The sequence below is a fragment of the Lynx canadensis genome, chromosome F2 (genome assembly GCF_007474595.2).
Source record: "Lynx canadensis isolate LIC74 chromosome F2, mLynCan4.pri.v2, whole genome shotgun sequence".
Taxonomy (NCBI): domain Eukaryota; kingdom Metazoa; phylum Chordata; class Mammalia; order Carnivora; family Felidae; genus Lynx; species Lynx canadensis.
In genome coordinates, this window is record NC_044320.2 from 9,679,732 (window position 1) to 9,695,417 (window position 15,686).

Sequence of the window (15,686 nt, forward strand, 5' to 3'; positions counted from 1 at the left end):
GATCACAGCCAAGTGGCCCTCTCGGTCCCCATCCCACCCTCCCACCCACCTATCATGAGACCTGCAACCAGTGTCAGAACCCAGCCTCACATATCCCCTCACCCCTATCGCCAGATTGTGGTACAGATTTACAGAAATTCAAGAGACCTGGGTTCTTCTGGCTCGTTTCCCTGCATAAAACCTTCCAATGGATGACCGTGACAAGGAGAATAAAGTCCAAAACCTGACCATGAGCTGCAGGGCCCTGAAAGCTGACCCCTGCTTGCCTTCCGTCTCATTCCTGCAGAGGCCATAGTGGCAGGTGCAGCTTTCTACTCCGGGCATCCAGTCCACCAATCACAGGTGACCAGCAAAGGAATCTAAACTTGATCCTGAGGGCAGAGAGAAGCTGCTTGAGCCCAAGGATGGCATGATCAGATCTGTGTTTCAGGAAGATGACAGGAAGGGTGTGGAGGCGGGCTGGACAGGCTCAGGATTTGAGACGAGGAGACCGGTGAGCAAAAGAGTGCAGGAATCAGGGTGAGAGCCAGCCGGGGCCTAGCCCAAGGTAGATGCTTCAGGAGGACGGTGGGTGGAGGACCAGAAAGGGAATAAGAAGAGGGGGGTATCTCAAGGAGTTATGACTGGCAAAGGAGTCAAGGGGATGGAAGAATCAAGGCTTCCAGAAACCAGCGATGAAGCTTGGGTTCCTAGACTGTGTCTTCTTACCTGTCTGTAGATCCTTTGGCTCAGGTGATGGCCTCTGAGGTTTCCTTTGATTCTAAAATTCTGTTTTTGCCATCATCATTTTGGGTCGGGGATGACATCAGTTTTCTTTTGGGTCACAAGAGCCTTCGCAGGGGCAGGCGGCCTCCCTGGTAAAGGACAGAGTGACCTTGGACTTGGAGACGATGTGCAACCACACTGAGCTCAGAACCAAGATGCTTTCTGTTTGCTGGGCAGCCCCAGGTCTTGGCAACAGGCCTATTCTCTTGGGTTGATTTATTATAAATAAGGCATTGTCCTGGCTGTCAGAGACTCGGAGGAAGATGCTGTGTTGCAGGGCTGCTGTGATAGGGGAATGGCTTTTAAACTGAGAGAGAACGCTTCTTTCTTTCATTCTTTCAAGGACAAAAGTATAAAGTCACTAGCAAGACTTAGCAAGTCCAACCAGAGTCACTTAGCAACCGTTCTGAAACAAGGCAGTCCCTTGGGAAAAAAAAATGTCCCTGAACGCCAACCCCCTCCATACGTTCAGCGGTAAAGGTGATAATTCATTGGTGTGTCCTCACCTGTCCCCTATACGTTTTTTGTCTCTTGTTTATGCTTTAAAAACATATTGAGGTATGTTTCATATGCTGTAGGAGGGTCTCACACTAAAAAGTACCCCTTGAAAGTAAACAATTTAGTGGTTTTTAGTGTAGTCACGAAGTTGAGCATTCATCACCGTCTCATTCCAGAACATTTTATTGCCCCAGAAAGAAACCCTAAACCCATTAGGAGTTACTCCGCTCCTCTTTTCCCCCAGCCCCTGCAAGCTCTTGCCTATTGTCTGTCTCTATTCTACCTATTCTGGACTTTTCATATAAAAATGAAATCTCATAATATGTGGTCATTTAAGTATGGTTTCTTTCACTTAGCATGTTTTCAGGTCTCATCCAGGTTGTCCTATGTATCAGAAATTGATTCCTTTGTATGGACGAGTAATATTCTATTACAGAAGCTCTGTTTTGTTTATCCATTCATCAGGTGACGCACATTTGGGTGGTTTCCACTTTTTGGCCATTATGCTGATGTACTCGTTGTGTGGACATAAGTTTTCAATTCTCTTGGGCTTATACCTGGGAGTGGAATTGGTAACCCTCTGTTTAACTTCTTGAGGAACCGCCCGACTGTTTACTGTGGTGGTGGCATCATCTTATGTTCCACTGAAAGACTTGGAAGAATGATGTTATTTAGGGGCGCCTGGGTGGCTCAGTCGGTTGGGCAGCTGACTTCGGCTCGGGTCATGATCTCACAGTCCGTGGGTTCGAGCCCCACGTCGGGCTCTGTGCTGACAGCTCAGAGCCTGGAGCCTGTTTCAGATTCTGTGTCTCCCTCTCTCTGACCCTCCCCCGTTCATGCTCTCTCTCTGTCTCAAAAATAAATAAACGTTAAGAATGATGTTATTTAGCCCAGGCCTAGGAGTGGGGCCATATCAGCGTTTCCGGCTCAGTGCAGTCCTCTGTGAATTTGCAGGATATATCTGTTTAGGCCTAGCGCTGATGGATGATGGTATTGCCTTTTTGGTTTTTATTTTCTGTTACTATTTAAAATTATAAACTCATCGCTTCTGAATTAGAAAGAACTTCAGAGGGCTATGAGTCCAAGCCCAGATCTTCTGATTCATTGGCCCAGGGAGACTGTGTCTCCTTAGTGCACGTAGGCAGTGGGAGTCTGAGACGGTACGGGGAGGACCTTAGGGGATGGTGGTTGTATATTGTTATGTGCAAGCACAGATGAGGGCAGACATTAGAAACTACATGTCGAGGCACCTGGGTGGTGCAGTCGGTTAAGCGTCCGACTTTGGCTCGGGTCACGATCTCACAGTTTGTGAGTTCAGAGTTTGAGCCCCACATTGGGCTCTCAGCTGTCAGAGCGGAGCCAGCTTCGAATCCTCTGTCCCCCTCTCGCTGCACTTTCCCCTCCTCCCCAAATAAATAAACGTTAAAAAATTGAAAAAAAAAAAACACACATGTTGCCTTCCATTGACAGGGAACCTGCATACCATTTGGTTCCCTAAAGGCAGTGGTAGAATTATCTACGGTACATCTGTGCCAATGTGGTCCCCCTAGCCAGATGTGGCTTTTGAGCCTCTGTCTGTTACTCATGCAATTGAGGAATTACATTTTCGATTTTATTTCATTTCAACTTAAATAGTCAGATATGACCAGTGGCTACCATATTGGACATTGTCATTAGACATTAGAACTAAAATGGAGATAAGACTTAGGCCCCACATGTAGAAGCCTCTTGACCAAGAAGACCCAGTTAATTTTATGTATAACCAGAACCTTTTCCTTTTATGACCAGCGGCAAGATCACTAGAGTGCTTAGCAATGGAGAAGGGGGACATATCCAGTCATCCTTCCCTTTGGCCAAGTAACATGGGTCTGCTTTCATACGTGCTAACTCATTGAGTCTTTAGAATGCCATGGAAGAGCAGAAGAAGAGGTAACTCCATTTTCATGTGCAAAATGTTATAGGTGAAGAATCGAGAGCAACAGTGAGGTTCATTAGTTTGCTCAGTGTCACCCCCTAGTAAGTAAAGAGGAGAACCCAGGTCTTATGCCAAAGCCCATTGTTATCTCTGGGAAGACAGAGTTTTTCAGGGAGAAAATTGGGTAAAAGTAAGATGAGACAAGGGTTACTGGGACAATAATACCTATTTCTGAAGACTCTTGTCGCGAAGGTCAAATTGAATAGGATGTGTGGAAGCACCTTTTACAGCACCTGGTTTACAGCAGGTGTTCAGTCTCCTCTGGTTGAATCTGGCCCGGAAGGAAGTATTGGTGTTACAACAGGAAACGAAGACACTAAGAACCCATAGGAGGCCACTGCTAGTGACCACAGGGCTGAAACACCCTGTCTGGAATGTGGTTACAGATCTTTTATTTCTTTTTCCCATTCATTCATTCACCAAGCCTTTACTGAGCCTCTCTCAAGTGCAAGTATTGTGTTTGGCATTGGGGATGTAACAGGCAACAGAAAGGGGTCCACTGTGCTGATCCTGTCACAAGGTTGATGGAGACACGAACGGGGAAGTGGCCCCTGGATGTTTATCATTTGGGGGTTGTTGGGGCCTTGAAGCCAGCTCACAGGGAATAAAGAGTGACATGAAATGAGCATGTGGGGACAGGAAGTGCACATGACAGCTGGAGAGTAATGTGGGGCCAGGGCATTTTCCTTGACAGGAAGGGTCTAATGGAGAGGGATCAATGTGGATATGGGGGGAAGGAGAAGGACTGGAGGAGAGAGCAGGCAGAGGTGTGGGTTCTGAAGCACGAGTGGAGGATGGGCACGAGTGGAGTGTGAACCTGCATCCCTGTGCTCAGAAGGAAAGCCCAGGGCACAGGGCCAGGTGTATGTGGCTGCTGACCTGGTGATGGGACATGGGGAAGCTCTCTCTCAGTGAGAAGTGAGTCAAATTCATAGCCTGGGAGGGAAGCCAGAGGTGGGAAGTGTGACGATAGAGACGGCATGGAATCCTTGTCTTGGAGAGTGAGGAAGAAATGGTGGGGGGGGGGGCTCTGTCTCTTTAACACTGCTCCCCACGTCACCCCAGCGCACCTCTTGGCCCCCACCCACCCCCACCCTTTTCTTCTCCTCTCAATGCTCTCCCCACCTCCAGAGTCAGACATCCAGAGCATTCTAGAAAGGCAGAGCGCTTTCTGTGCACATGCTTCAGGCAGAGAGATGGGCCCAGAGGAAGTGACCCGCCCAAGGCCACCTGGGACTAGTGGGGGAGCTGAGCCCTGAGCTGGAAACCCCCCAGCTGGTCCCTCTGCTTCTCTGCCATGATGCTTCGTATTCTCTCCCCATTTCTCCCATAGTCCACTTATTCATTCAGTATTTATTGTGCATTTACCATGTGCCAGGGTATGGGGTGCTCAGATGGCAGGGCTGGAAACGACAGAGGGCCTGCTCCAAGCAGCTCACAGACTACCAGGCAATTATAAAACAGTGTGATCAGAGCACAGTGCCGTGTGCAAAGAGATTCAGCGTAGACCCTGGGGCTTTGGGTAAGAAACTCCAGGAGGGACCCCTCTGGCTGGAATTTGAAGGATCAGCAATACAGTTCTGGGCAGAGCCTGGGCAAAGGCTCAGAGTCTGGAATGTGCGCATACCCCACGTGGCCTCGTGGTCAGGACGGTGGGCTTCCCCTGGGTTGGAAGCCTGAGTCTGCTACTTCCTACTACTTCCTCCTTCTGCTACTGTAAGACCTTGAACAGCTTTCTTAACCTCTCCGTGCCTTAGTTTTGTCAGCAGGGAAATGGGAACGATAATACCACTTCCCTCATAGAGTTGTTTTGAGGATTAAATGAGTCGATCTATAAAAATAACTTAACATGGTACCTGCCTAGTAATTATTGCTCAATAAATATTAGCGATGATGGTGGTGACGTCGACTATGATGGCGTGGTGGTGACAGAGCGATGGAGTGTGTGGCTGCTGAGTGACGAAATTCCTGGTTTCCTGGCCTGTCCCCACCGCTACACAAATCCCCTGAGCCCAGCACAAGGCCTGGGCCAGAGGAAGTGCTCAGCAGCCATGCTCTGGGTGAGGAAACGAACGAGCGGCCCAGAAGAGCCCTGAAAATGCAGAGCCACACCCTTGCGGCAGGGCCTGGGGTCTGGCTGGGGAAACCCGTTCCCCTTCACTGGGTCCCAGGCGCGTTCACCGTCTTGTCCTACGGCTCCACTGAGCACCGCCATCTTCGTCAAAGGGAAGCTTCCGGCACGTTGTGGGGAGAGGGGAGGCTGTTTGTGTAATTTACACTCTTTATGTTTTTCTTTCTCATCCCCTCCTAGGAAAGAACAGCTGGAAGCTGCAGCCAGGTACGTTTCTGATCACGCATCGCCTTCTTCCCACCACCATGGCGGGACAGAGGGTCCGGTTCAATATGGCGGAGGGCCCCGGGGCAGCATGCCGGTTATGAGGCAGAGTTCGGGGCTCACTGCCGTCGCTGACCACCATATTCCTCTGCCGTTTCCATGTGAATTTACTCAAGGACAACTCAGCTGTGATCGCAGCCACAGCCACTTAGTGAGCAAGACACAGTTCTGTGCCTGGAGTCCCGCCTATGTTTGTCTCATTTCGTCCTCACAACCGCAGTGTAAGACAGTCCCGGGTACCCCCGATTGTGGGTTGAGGTTGAGGCTCAGAGAGTTTGAGTTATCCCTCTTGGGTCACACAGCTCTTGAGAGGCAAGATCAACATTCGGACTCAGGTCTGACTGTTAAGACCACGTTCTTTCCATTAGATATTGCTTCATTTGCTTCTTGGGTTCACAGACGGCTCCTCAAAAAGTGAATCAAGACTAATTCATGATCCCCAGTAAACCATGCTCACTACAGACTGCTGCAGAGGCACGTTGGGCTTCTGGATTATGAGCACTTGTGTGCCCCTCCCTTCTCTCTCCCTGTCAAGAAGATGTCACAATATCAGGGACACTATGGACCCTGCTCGAGACTGTAAAGAAAAAAAGATAACCTCTCACAAACGTCAGTTAAGTTATATATTTATAAATATAAATAACTATAAATACAGATGTCATTTAATCTGTTATGTTGAGCAACTACTTGTGAGGCCTTGCAGTCTCCTGGACACTAAGTTCAACATCTGTCCTCCTAGAACTGACAGAATTCAGGTAGAGAGGGTAGCAGGAGCCTGGGCCACATGATAGGGGGAATACTTGAAGACAGTGACCTTTGGGAGGCTGAGTCAAATCCTCTTGAATGGAGTCCATGATGGGGCCCCATCCCAGACATAATTCCTCTTGGAAGAAACAGTGACAGACACAGCGGTTAAATCACATACAGAACAGCTAGGACTTCCTGGCTCCTTTGTGCGTGTTTTCAAAAGGATGGAGTGTTTCTTGCCTGGACCTGGTTTGGACTGTAGGGACGTTGGGGGAGATGGTAGAGGAGGGCAGGAATGAATGACAATGACCACGTCAGGGGACATTTGCTAGAGCAGCTGCGGCAGGTCACGGAGGCAGGCGGGAAGACCTCCGATATCTTCTCCCAGATACATGTGTAGAAGCCGAGGCGCCCTTCGTAGAAGAGGGCAGACTCACCCCAAATTGCGGGTCTCAAGACTGCCAGAGGGGTACTTGTCCTCTCCTTCTCTCGTGACCAACAGGGTTTTGCATCCTGCATCATGCAGGCATTGACGCTCTAAGTGAATTGCCACATCACCTGAGAGCCTTTTCTATACAGACCGAACAAGATTCAGCCAAATTGCATTGGATTATGCACTTCCGGCTTCATGAGAGCCTGGGTGGATGCCTTCTGAGGCTTCGCTAGGGATGCCGCCCCGGTCCTCAGAAAGGGGCTGTCTGGAGTCTCAGCAAGCTGTTCATGCACCTCTCCAGAGCTCCGTTAGGGATGCAGAAGGAAAACGTGTTTCACGATTTCTCAGGGTGAGAGTTCCCAGGTGTTGGCTGGCTCATCCTCCCCGGGGAAGAAGAATGAGGTCAGTTACATAAGCCACGCGGTCCCCCTCGTCCAGGCTCAGGCACAAATATTTTGGGTTTGCACAGCAAACGGGTTGGCTGACAGATTGACAGGTGAACTACCAGGTGTGATTACAGCCGGGAGGCCGGGCATGAGACCTAGAGGATGTTACGGGTGAACTGTCGACGGAGACATCGATTCCCTGACCCCAGAGGGCAGGGAGCAGGGTGAGAGAGTGGTCAGCAGTGGACACGTGCATGCGACGTTTGCTCGCTGATGGCCATTTTCCACCTCTGTGTTAGCGTCTTCAACAAGTTTCCAGCTAACTGGTGTTTCAGTCTTACTCATTGCTTTTTAAATAGCCAAAACCAGATTGGAGTTCATCTCCTTGTCCCCACCAAGCATGGGTGGTCCACACTTCTGTTTATTTGTTGGGCTGATGTAAGTGCTCTGTTCTCTGTGACTTAACATATCTCGGTTCTGCATTGGGGTAAGAAAAAGGAAGTTCGTCAACTTAATGGAAAGAGCTCAAGCCCATGGTTGCTCACTAAGCCTGCCCCCCGCCCGACACACCTCAGAGGGTCGACACAGAGATGAGCTTCTCTAGTCCTGAGGACGGGGCCATGTTGACTGCTTTGATTCATGCAGACTTGTTTGAGGAACCTTGGTCCCACTGACTTCCTACAATGGCTGGGAGGTTGGCTTGGATCATTTTATGCTTCTCAGGATCTGTGATTCTGAGGCTAATCAGAAGGAAGAGAACCAGCTTCTATTGTGGGCTTATGAGGAGCTGAGCACTTTTCCTAGGTTGTCTTAATTAATTCTTATAAAAATAGAGGCAGCTGACACACACACACACCCTCACCCCTTTGTACCACTCATGGTGCCCCAGGTAGGACTCAGAATTTCCCTATGAAAGCTTTTGTTCTGTATTTAGTCAAAACTTGATCTCTCGTCCTCTCTAGGCCATGAGCTAACACGGAGCCTGAAGTATAGGGGGTTACCCCCCCCCCAAATATTTGCTGAATGAATAAATAAATGACTTAATGAAGGGAGTTTTGTACCATCATTTTACTTGTGTAGAGACTGAGCTCAGGCATTTAGTTAACTAGCACCTTAGCCAAGCATAGAAGTAGCCAAGGTGGGGATTTGGAGGGTGGGTCTGTGTGACTGGACCAGATTGTATCAGTCTGCGGCCCACTGCGGCACATTGGATTGCCATGCCCTCCTTGTACCCAGGGGTAGAGCGTGAGCTCAGTGAGTCTCACAGACACATGAACTTGGCATTTGTTCCCTCTTGGCCAGGATCTCCTATCTCATCTTTTCATATAGCTCAGTCCTTCACTTCAGTTGGGACTCTGTCTAATGTCACCTCCTGAGAGAGCCCCTCTTTGACCCTCTACCCACACCCCATCAGTCTCTATGCCCTTAATCCTACTTCATTATCGTTGTTAGCATTGATGACTATCTAATATACTATGTATTTGTTTCTCGTTTGCCTTCTGTACTAGATAAAATGCCTCCAAGGGGTTGGGCTCTGTTTTGTTCCCTGCATTATCTCTGGCACCTAAAACAATGCCTGGAACACAGCCTGAGACATGGTTAGCTTTCAAGAGATATTAACGTACTGAAAAAAAGTGGATGGGTGAATGGGTGGATGGATGGATGGATGGTCAAACTCTTATTCTACAAATGTCATAGACACAGTCGAAACTACCTTGGACTAAGAGGGAAATGTAATGGCTCACATAGTCACCCAACGAAGAGGGTGAGATCCCCAGGAAACAAGGAATGGAAGTCTTCTGGAATTTCTCTTTTCCTCTCTCATCCCCACTTCTACTTTCTGGTCTCACTCTCTTGCTGCCCTTCTGCATACTTATGACGATACAGATGCAAGCAGCCCCATGACCACCTATTTTTCCCTCCTTCTGTATCTGTCCTTCACTCAACTCCAGTTTGAGAAACCCCAGGGAAGCACTTAGATTGACCCAGTGTGGGTCACATACTCATGCCTCGGACAATCTGTATGACCCAGAGAGAAAGAGGCTACTGCTGGCCAAACTCTGGGTCCTGTATCCACCTGTTAGTGTGGGTTCAAGATGCTATGATTGACAGCTCACAGTAGAGTCACTTGCTTGAAGTTGGCAGGAATCAGTACCCCAGCAGAACAGTGTCTTTTTTTTTTTTTTTTTTTTTTTTTTTAATTTTTTTTTTTCAACGTTTATTTATTTTTGGGACAGAGAGAGACAGAGCACGAATGGGGGAGGGGCATAGAGAGAGGGAGACACAGAACCGGAAACAGGCTCCAGGCTCTGAGCCATCAGCCCAGAGCCCGACGCGGGGCTCGAACTCACGGACCGCGAGATCGTGACCTGGCTGAAGTCGGACGCTTAACCGACTGTGCCACCCAGGCGCCCCAACAGTGTCCTTTTCCCCAGCGTATCGGGGACGAAACACAAAGCAGACAAATACGAAGCTGCCCATGACAGGCATAAATTCCACCTGAAAATTTTCAAGTGCCTAAAAATAATACTGCATTAAAGAACATCAACAAAAGACCATACTGAGGCTCATTTATTCTATGGATGATTCCAGAAAAGACTGGTAGTTTATGGTAGGAACGTCACTTTAAACATCAATTGCAACTCTTCAGTAGACATGCAGCAGAGCCGATAATTAGAGGCATTTGTCTCATAGAAAATCGTGTTTTTGTGAATTTTCAAAACAGGTAACTGTGTTGACAGCAACTGCTTGCTTGAGCCATACTGTTTACTTTGTATTTTCAAACAATTCAATCTGAACAGCAGCGTCCGGGACTCGGCTCTTCTGTAGCCATCTTTGGAGAGGGAGGATGTTCATCCGAGCCATCTTCTTTATCTCCTATCTTGTTATATCCTTCCCATTGCAGAGCTCTCACATTTAGTAGAGGATCATCCTTTGAGTCAGAGAATTTAAATACAATCACAAGAATTTATGAAGAAGGCTTACGGCTTGCCAGGTTAAGTTCTCAGCACATCTAGCCCTCATAGCTGCCCTGATAGGGAAGATAACTATTTTGAATCTCTTTTTTTATGGATGAGAAACCTGAGGTTCAGAGAGGCGAGTGATTTGCACACGGTCCTGCAGCTAGACGGTAGCAGGAACAAAACTGGATCTGGTTCATCTGGCTCCGTGATGTGTGGACCCAGCCACTCGGCTGGTAGTTTCAAGTCATTGGGAACAGTTAGGTAACTGTACTCAGTCACCGCGGGTGTCCCCTTTGGCTTGTTTTGTTTTCTTCTACTCTTCCTTGGCTCTCTGTGGCTGGAGTTCCTGCCATGAGAGGAGGTATATTTCACACGTTACTTTCTCCCTGTGACGTTGGCCCCATGAAATTGATCTCACAGGGTGACAGATGATGTGGGCAATAAATCTCTTTCCACGCCCTAGAATCGAAGGCTGTTAAAGGTATGCAGGAATTTAGAGATCAGTGAATCCAATCCCCTAATTTTACTGATGGGAAAATTGTTACCGAGAGCAAAATAAGAGTCTTGGACACAATTCCATAGCTATTAATATTTTGTCCCGCTGTGCAGTCCCTGAAACACTGGTCCCAGGCTGCAGAGTAAGATTTGGACCAATTTCGTTTAACCCCAGAGTGATCCCCAACATGCCCTGAGGGCTTAGTCTCAGTTTTCTTTTTGGAATATGGGGGAGTGTCTCTGAATTATGAGCTAATTGGGAAATAGGAATCCAAAACAGATCAAAATATAGGCCACATTTGCTGGGCAAAGCAGGATTGGCTCTGGGAGCAAGAGTGAATGTCCCAACACTTCCCACTACGTTTGACCTTAGGACCAGCCACACAGAACAGACACTCTCACAGCCAGACACCTGGGGCCATTGCTTGTCTGACCCCACGGAGCACTGACAACCAGAGAGAGACCACGTATGACCTTGAATACAGAACTGACCTTCAATACAGAAGCTCACCCAATCAAGAAGATGAGTCAGTCAATGGTTATTTCACATACCCCATAATCAGATAATTCACCTCCTTCCATGGGAAAAAGCTGGTAGAGGACCAGAGATTTCTTCTCAATTCTTCTAATTGTGTCGAAATTCCATATTTATGGCTCTGCTAAAGTATGCAAAAAAGATGGTCCTCCCTACCCTTCATTGTAGCCCCTGTCTACCTATGAGCGCATCATTCTGTAGCACACAAAAATGTGTTGCAGCTCTCTGGCTTGGTTATCAGACTAAAAACAGTCCTCATGCACCCACTGTGCCCTCGTTTTTGCTGCCTTTTCCTGAGGATTCCATAACAAATGACCACAAACTGGGCGACTTAAATCAATAGAAATTTATCCTCTCACTGTTCTGGAGCCTGGACGTCCAAAATCAAGATGTCAAGAAATCAAGGAATCAAGAGCCATATTCCTCCAGTGGCTGTGGGGGAAGAACCTTTCCTTGCCTCTTCCTAGCTTCTCGTGGTTGCTAGTAATCCTTGGCCTTCCTTACCCTTGCGGACCCAACACTCCCATTTTCTGCCTCCATTTCCACGTGGCCTTCTTCTCTCTGTGTGCATCTGTGTCTCTCTGTACCCAAACCTCCCATTCCTTTCTCTTATAAAGACACAAATTGTTGGATTAAGAGCTCACCCTACTCCAGTATGAATACGTCTCAACTTGATTACATCCAAAAAGACTGTTTCCAAATAAGGTCACATTATAGCTATCAGGTCAGGGCTTGGGCATATCTTTTGGGGAACACACTTCAGCCTTTCATACTTGCCAAAGGCAAGCACAATTTGCTTGCATACAAGGTAGGAAGCTGAGCAGATCCAGGACGCATGATTTTGAGAGGGACATTTATGAGAGTTAGAGTCCAATATCCCCTACACAGATGAAGACACAAAGCCTCAGCAAGGTGAAACAACTTACACAAATCCCAGCCCAAATCGCACAAATAGAATTGGATCCTATGTCTACCTGGCTCCCTCCTGATCTGTGGTCCTCTCCTCTTTAACCAGGGACTAAAAATAATCAGTTGGTGGAATTAGGAGGTAGTCATAGCAACAGGAGCTGGGAACAGACTCCAGAATTAGACCATCAGACCTCAATGCCTGGCTGCCCTACTTACTAGCTGTGTGATCTTGAGCAACTCAAGCAGCCTCTCATGTCCTCATGTCCTTATCTGTGAAGTGGGGATAATAATAGGAACAGCCTCATGGGCTGGTTGGAATGGTACCTGTGGCCCAGTACATAGCAAATGCTCACTAGAGATGAGTGCTGGCCAATTGGCATGTTACTCATACATGAGATTTGGATACATGGAGAAAGCAATTCTTTTAGAAGAGCGACAGAGAGACCTCACATCAGTGTGTGAGTCTGTGTGTCCTCCGAGTACCAGCTGTAAATGTCCCGGAATCGTGCTCATAGATTTTCCCAGATTCACTGGATCAGAGGACTCCAAGTAGGCCATTGGCCCAGCTAACTTTGCAAACCTCTCCAGATGAGAGAGAACTAGACGAACACACCAGGGTTATTTCCAAGTCGTGAAGCTGTTGCTATAGCCCAACAGCCAACCCGGTCACGATCTTGCCTCCTCCTCCCTGCTTTATCTGTCCCCATTCTTTCTCAACCTAGACAGAAGCCCCCAGTCACCTGGCCTAGGCTGCCTCATCACTAGAAGGAAGAGGTTGGAATAGGGGATCCCTAAGCCACTTCAGGTCCTGTATGCTATGAGTTTGTGGCCATGGCAGCAGAATTGGACCCATGTTATTTTGGTGTGACAGACACTGTGAGTTATGGGTCATTTTTAAGAATCTTGAGTACATTATCTTGGACACATTGCCAAACCTCTCTGCCTCAGTTTCCCCATCTATATAATAGTTATGGTGAGAGTACCTACCTCCTAGCACTATTGTGAGAATTCAATGCTTGGAAGAGAGTCTTACCCATGATGAGTACTACATAGGGTTTGCTTTTATTATTATCACTATTATTTTCCTGATTGGCATCCGCACTTCTAGGTTTCTTTGTCTACATTCTTTTCCACATTGTTCAGGTCTGGTATAGGAGGCACATCAACATAGGTTTGAATCCTAGCCCTGCAATACTTCTCTCCTCCCTCTTACCCTCTGTCCTTCCTTCCTCCCTTCGGTTCTTTAACAGCCCTGCTTCATGTTAGGCCCTGAAGATTCCCAGAAAATTGGAACTCATTGTCTAGTGGGGAGGCAGAGGTTTCAACCAAAGAGGAGCAGTGTAGTGTTGAGGGTGCTGCTATGGGAATGTTACAGACACAAGGATAGAGAGAACAACAAAGGAAGAGAGCTCGGAGTTCTCCCTATAGCAGGAGATCAGGAAAGGATCCACAGAGGCACTTTGCTTTCATCTGTCAAGGGCTAGTGGCTTTTCACCAGGCTAGGAGAGGGATTAAGACCTTAATTTTGTCCCTTCCATCCTTCATGCTTTCATCCTTCAGGCTAACAAGCATTGGGTCCCTAGGCCTATGATCTTTCCACAGGCCATCTATTTCTATATGAGAAATCCCCAGGAATGCCAACTCTGTAAAGAAGACGGGCATGCAGGTGTCCCAAGGAAAATTCACAAAAGGCATAAATAAGTGAGTCTTCATTTCTCTACAGGGAAACTTACTTTGTAGCTAGTCACAAAGTATATGAGTTACTTGGTTGTCCCAGCTCTACTATGAATGGTGTGAGAGCCTAGAGAGATTGCCATTGTCTTTCTCAGTGTTGATGCAATGGAGGCCATGTCACGCCCCAGCCCCTAATGCCACTCCACCTTGATCGTTGTCTAATCCCTACGTAAGATCTACTATTTCGTTAAAAAGAAACAAAGTCGAGATAGCAACGTTCATCCATGGTCTTTTCTCAGAGAGAAAAAAATAGGACACCAAAGCCTCAAAGGTTTGGCCCATGGATGGTGACAGGTGTTTTTTGTTTGTTTTTGTTTTTTTACCTCTTTGTCTTCTCTGTCTTTCTTGGGACAGACCATGGTGCTAAAGGAGCCTTCTGAAAGCAGGCTGCATAGCTTGTGTAAGGCCCCACCCTTTCCATCTGGAGAGATGGAAGGTGAAAGAATGAAGGAGAGAAGGAGAAAAATTAGGGCTTTAACCCCTGTAGGTGGGATGGGCTGCTCTGTGCTGGTCACTCAGTCTGTGCTCATGGGGCTTTCACAACAAATCACACGAGACTGATTGACCGCTTCTTCCAGAAGACTCTTCTCTTAGCTGCAGTGACTCTGTACTCCTGGTTTGTTCACCATCCATTCATTCATCACCCATCCATCTATCCTCTTTTTTTAACGTTTATTTCTTTATTTCTTTTGAGAGACAGAGAGAGTGCAGAAGAGGGGCAGAGAGAGAATCCCTAGCAGGCTTCCTGCTGTCAGCACAGAGCCTGACTCGGGTCTCTGCCCCATGATGAGATCGTGACCTGAGCTGAAATCAAGAGTCAGACACTCAATCAGCTGAGCCACCCAGGCATCCCCATCCATCCTCTTTTTCTCCCTTCCATCCAAGTACTAACCAGGCCCAACCCTGCTTAGCTTCCGAGATCAGACGAGATCGGGCACGTTCAGGGTGGTATGGCCGTAGACTCCATCCTCTTTTTCAGTGACTATTTGTTAAGACGTTTCTGTGTCCCAGAAACCATTTTAGGGGTTGTACTTCAGATAAGAAAGGCAAGGTCTGTAAGTGTTTGCTTGACAGGATGCCTTCCTTCCTAACACATCCCAAACCCAACTTTTGTTTTTCTCTTGTTTTTTTGTTTTAATTGAAATTGTATTAGCTTTTCCAGGACACACATGCCCAACGAAGGTGACATGAGGAGGGACATTTTCCGCTCCTCCCGGCCCCTGGCCACCACCATTCTACTTTCTGTCTCTGTGACTTTGACTCCTCTAGAGTCAACAAGCGGGATCATATACTGTTTATCTTTTTGTCACTTGCTTATTTCACTTTACATAATATTTTCAAGATGAATTGCAGCATGTGTCCAAATTTCCTTCCTTTTCAAGACTGAATAATATTCCATTATGTGGATATACCACATTTTGTTTATCTCTTCATTCCTTGATGGACTTTTGGGTTGTTTCTACCTCTGGCTATTGTGAATAGCACTGCTGTGAACATGGGTGTTCTTTTTTAAATGCAAAACTGAGGGGCACCTGGGTGGGTCGATCGGTTAAGCATCCGACTCTTAGTTTAGGCTCAGGTCATGATCTCACAGTTTGTGAGTTTGAGCCCCACGTCTAATAGCACAGAGTCTGCTTGGGATTCTCTGTCCCCCTCCACTGCTCATATGCATGTGACCCCCCCCCACACACACCTCAAAGATAAATAGAATAAACATTTGAAAAAATGCAGAGCCGATATACTCTCCTCAAAACTCTTGATGGCCTCCAAGTGCCCTTAAAATCAAAAAGAAATTTCTATTTTCCATCCTTAATTCTGAATCCTACTTCTAGAATCCCTGCCTATCTGGCC

The 15,686-nt window shown here is 47.4% G+C and overlaps 1 protein-coding gene across 1 annotated transcript in view; it reads left to right on the forward strand.

Annotated features, from left to right (window-relative positions):
* The window catches only part of KCNQ3 (potassium voltage-gated channel subfamily Q member 3), a 312,495-nt gene that overhangs the window by 276,016 nt on the left and 20,793 nt on the right, over nucleotides 1-15,686 (forward strand). The window contains exon 9 of the mRNA XM_030304291.1: nucleotides 5,550-5,576. Within this exon, the coding sequence (XP_030160151.1) occupies nucleotides 5,550-5,576 (27 nt within the window). The remainder of the gene's footprint in view (nucleotides 1-5,549; nucleotides 5,577-15,686) is intronic.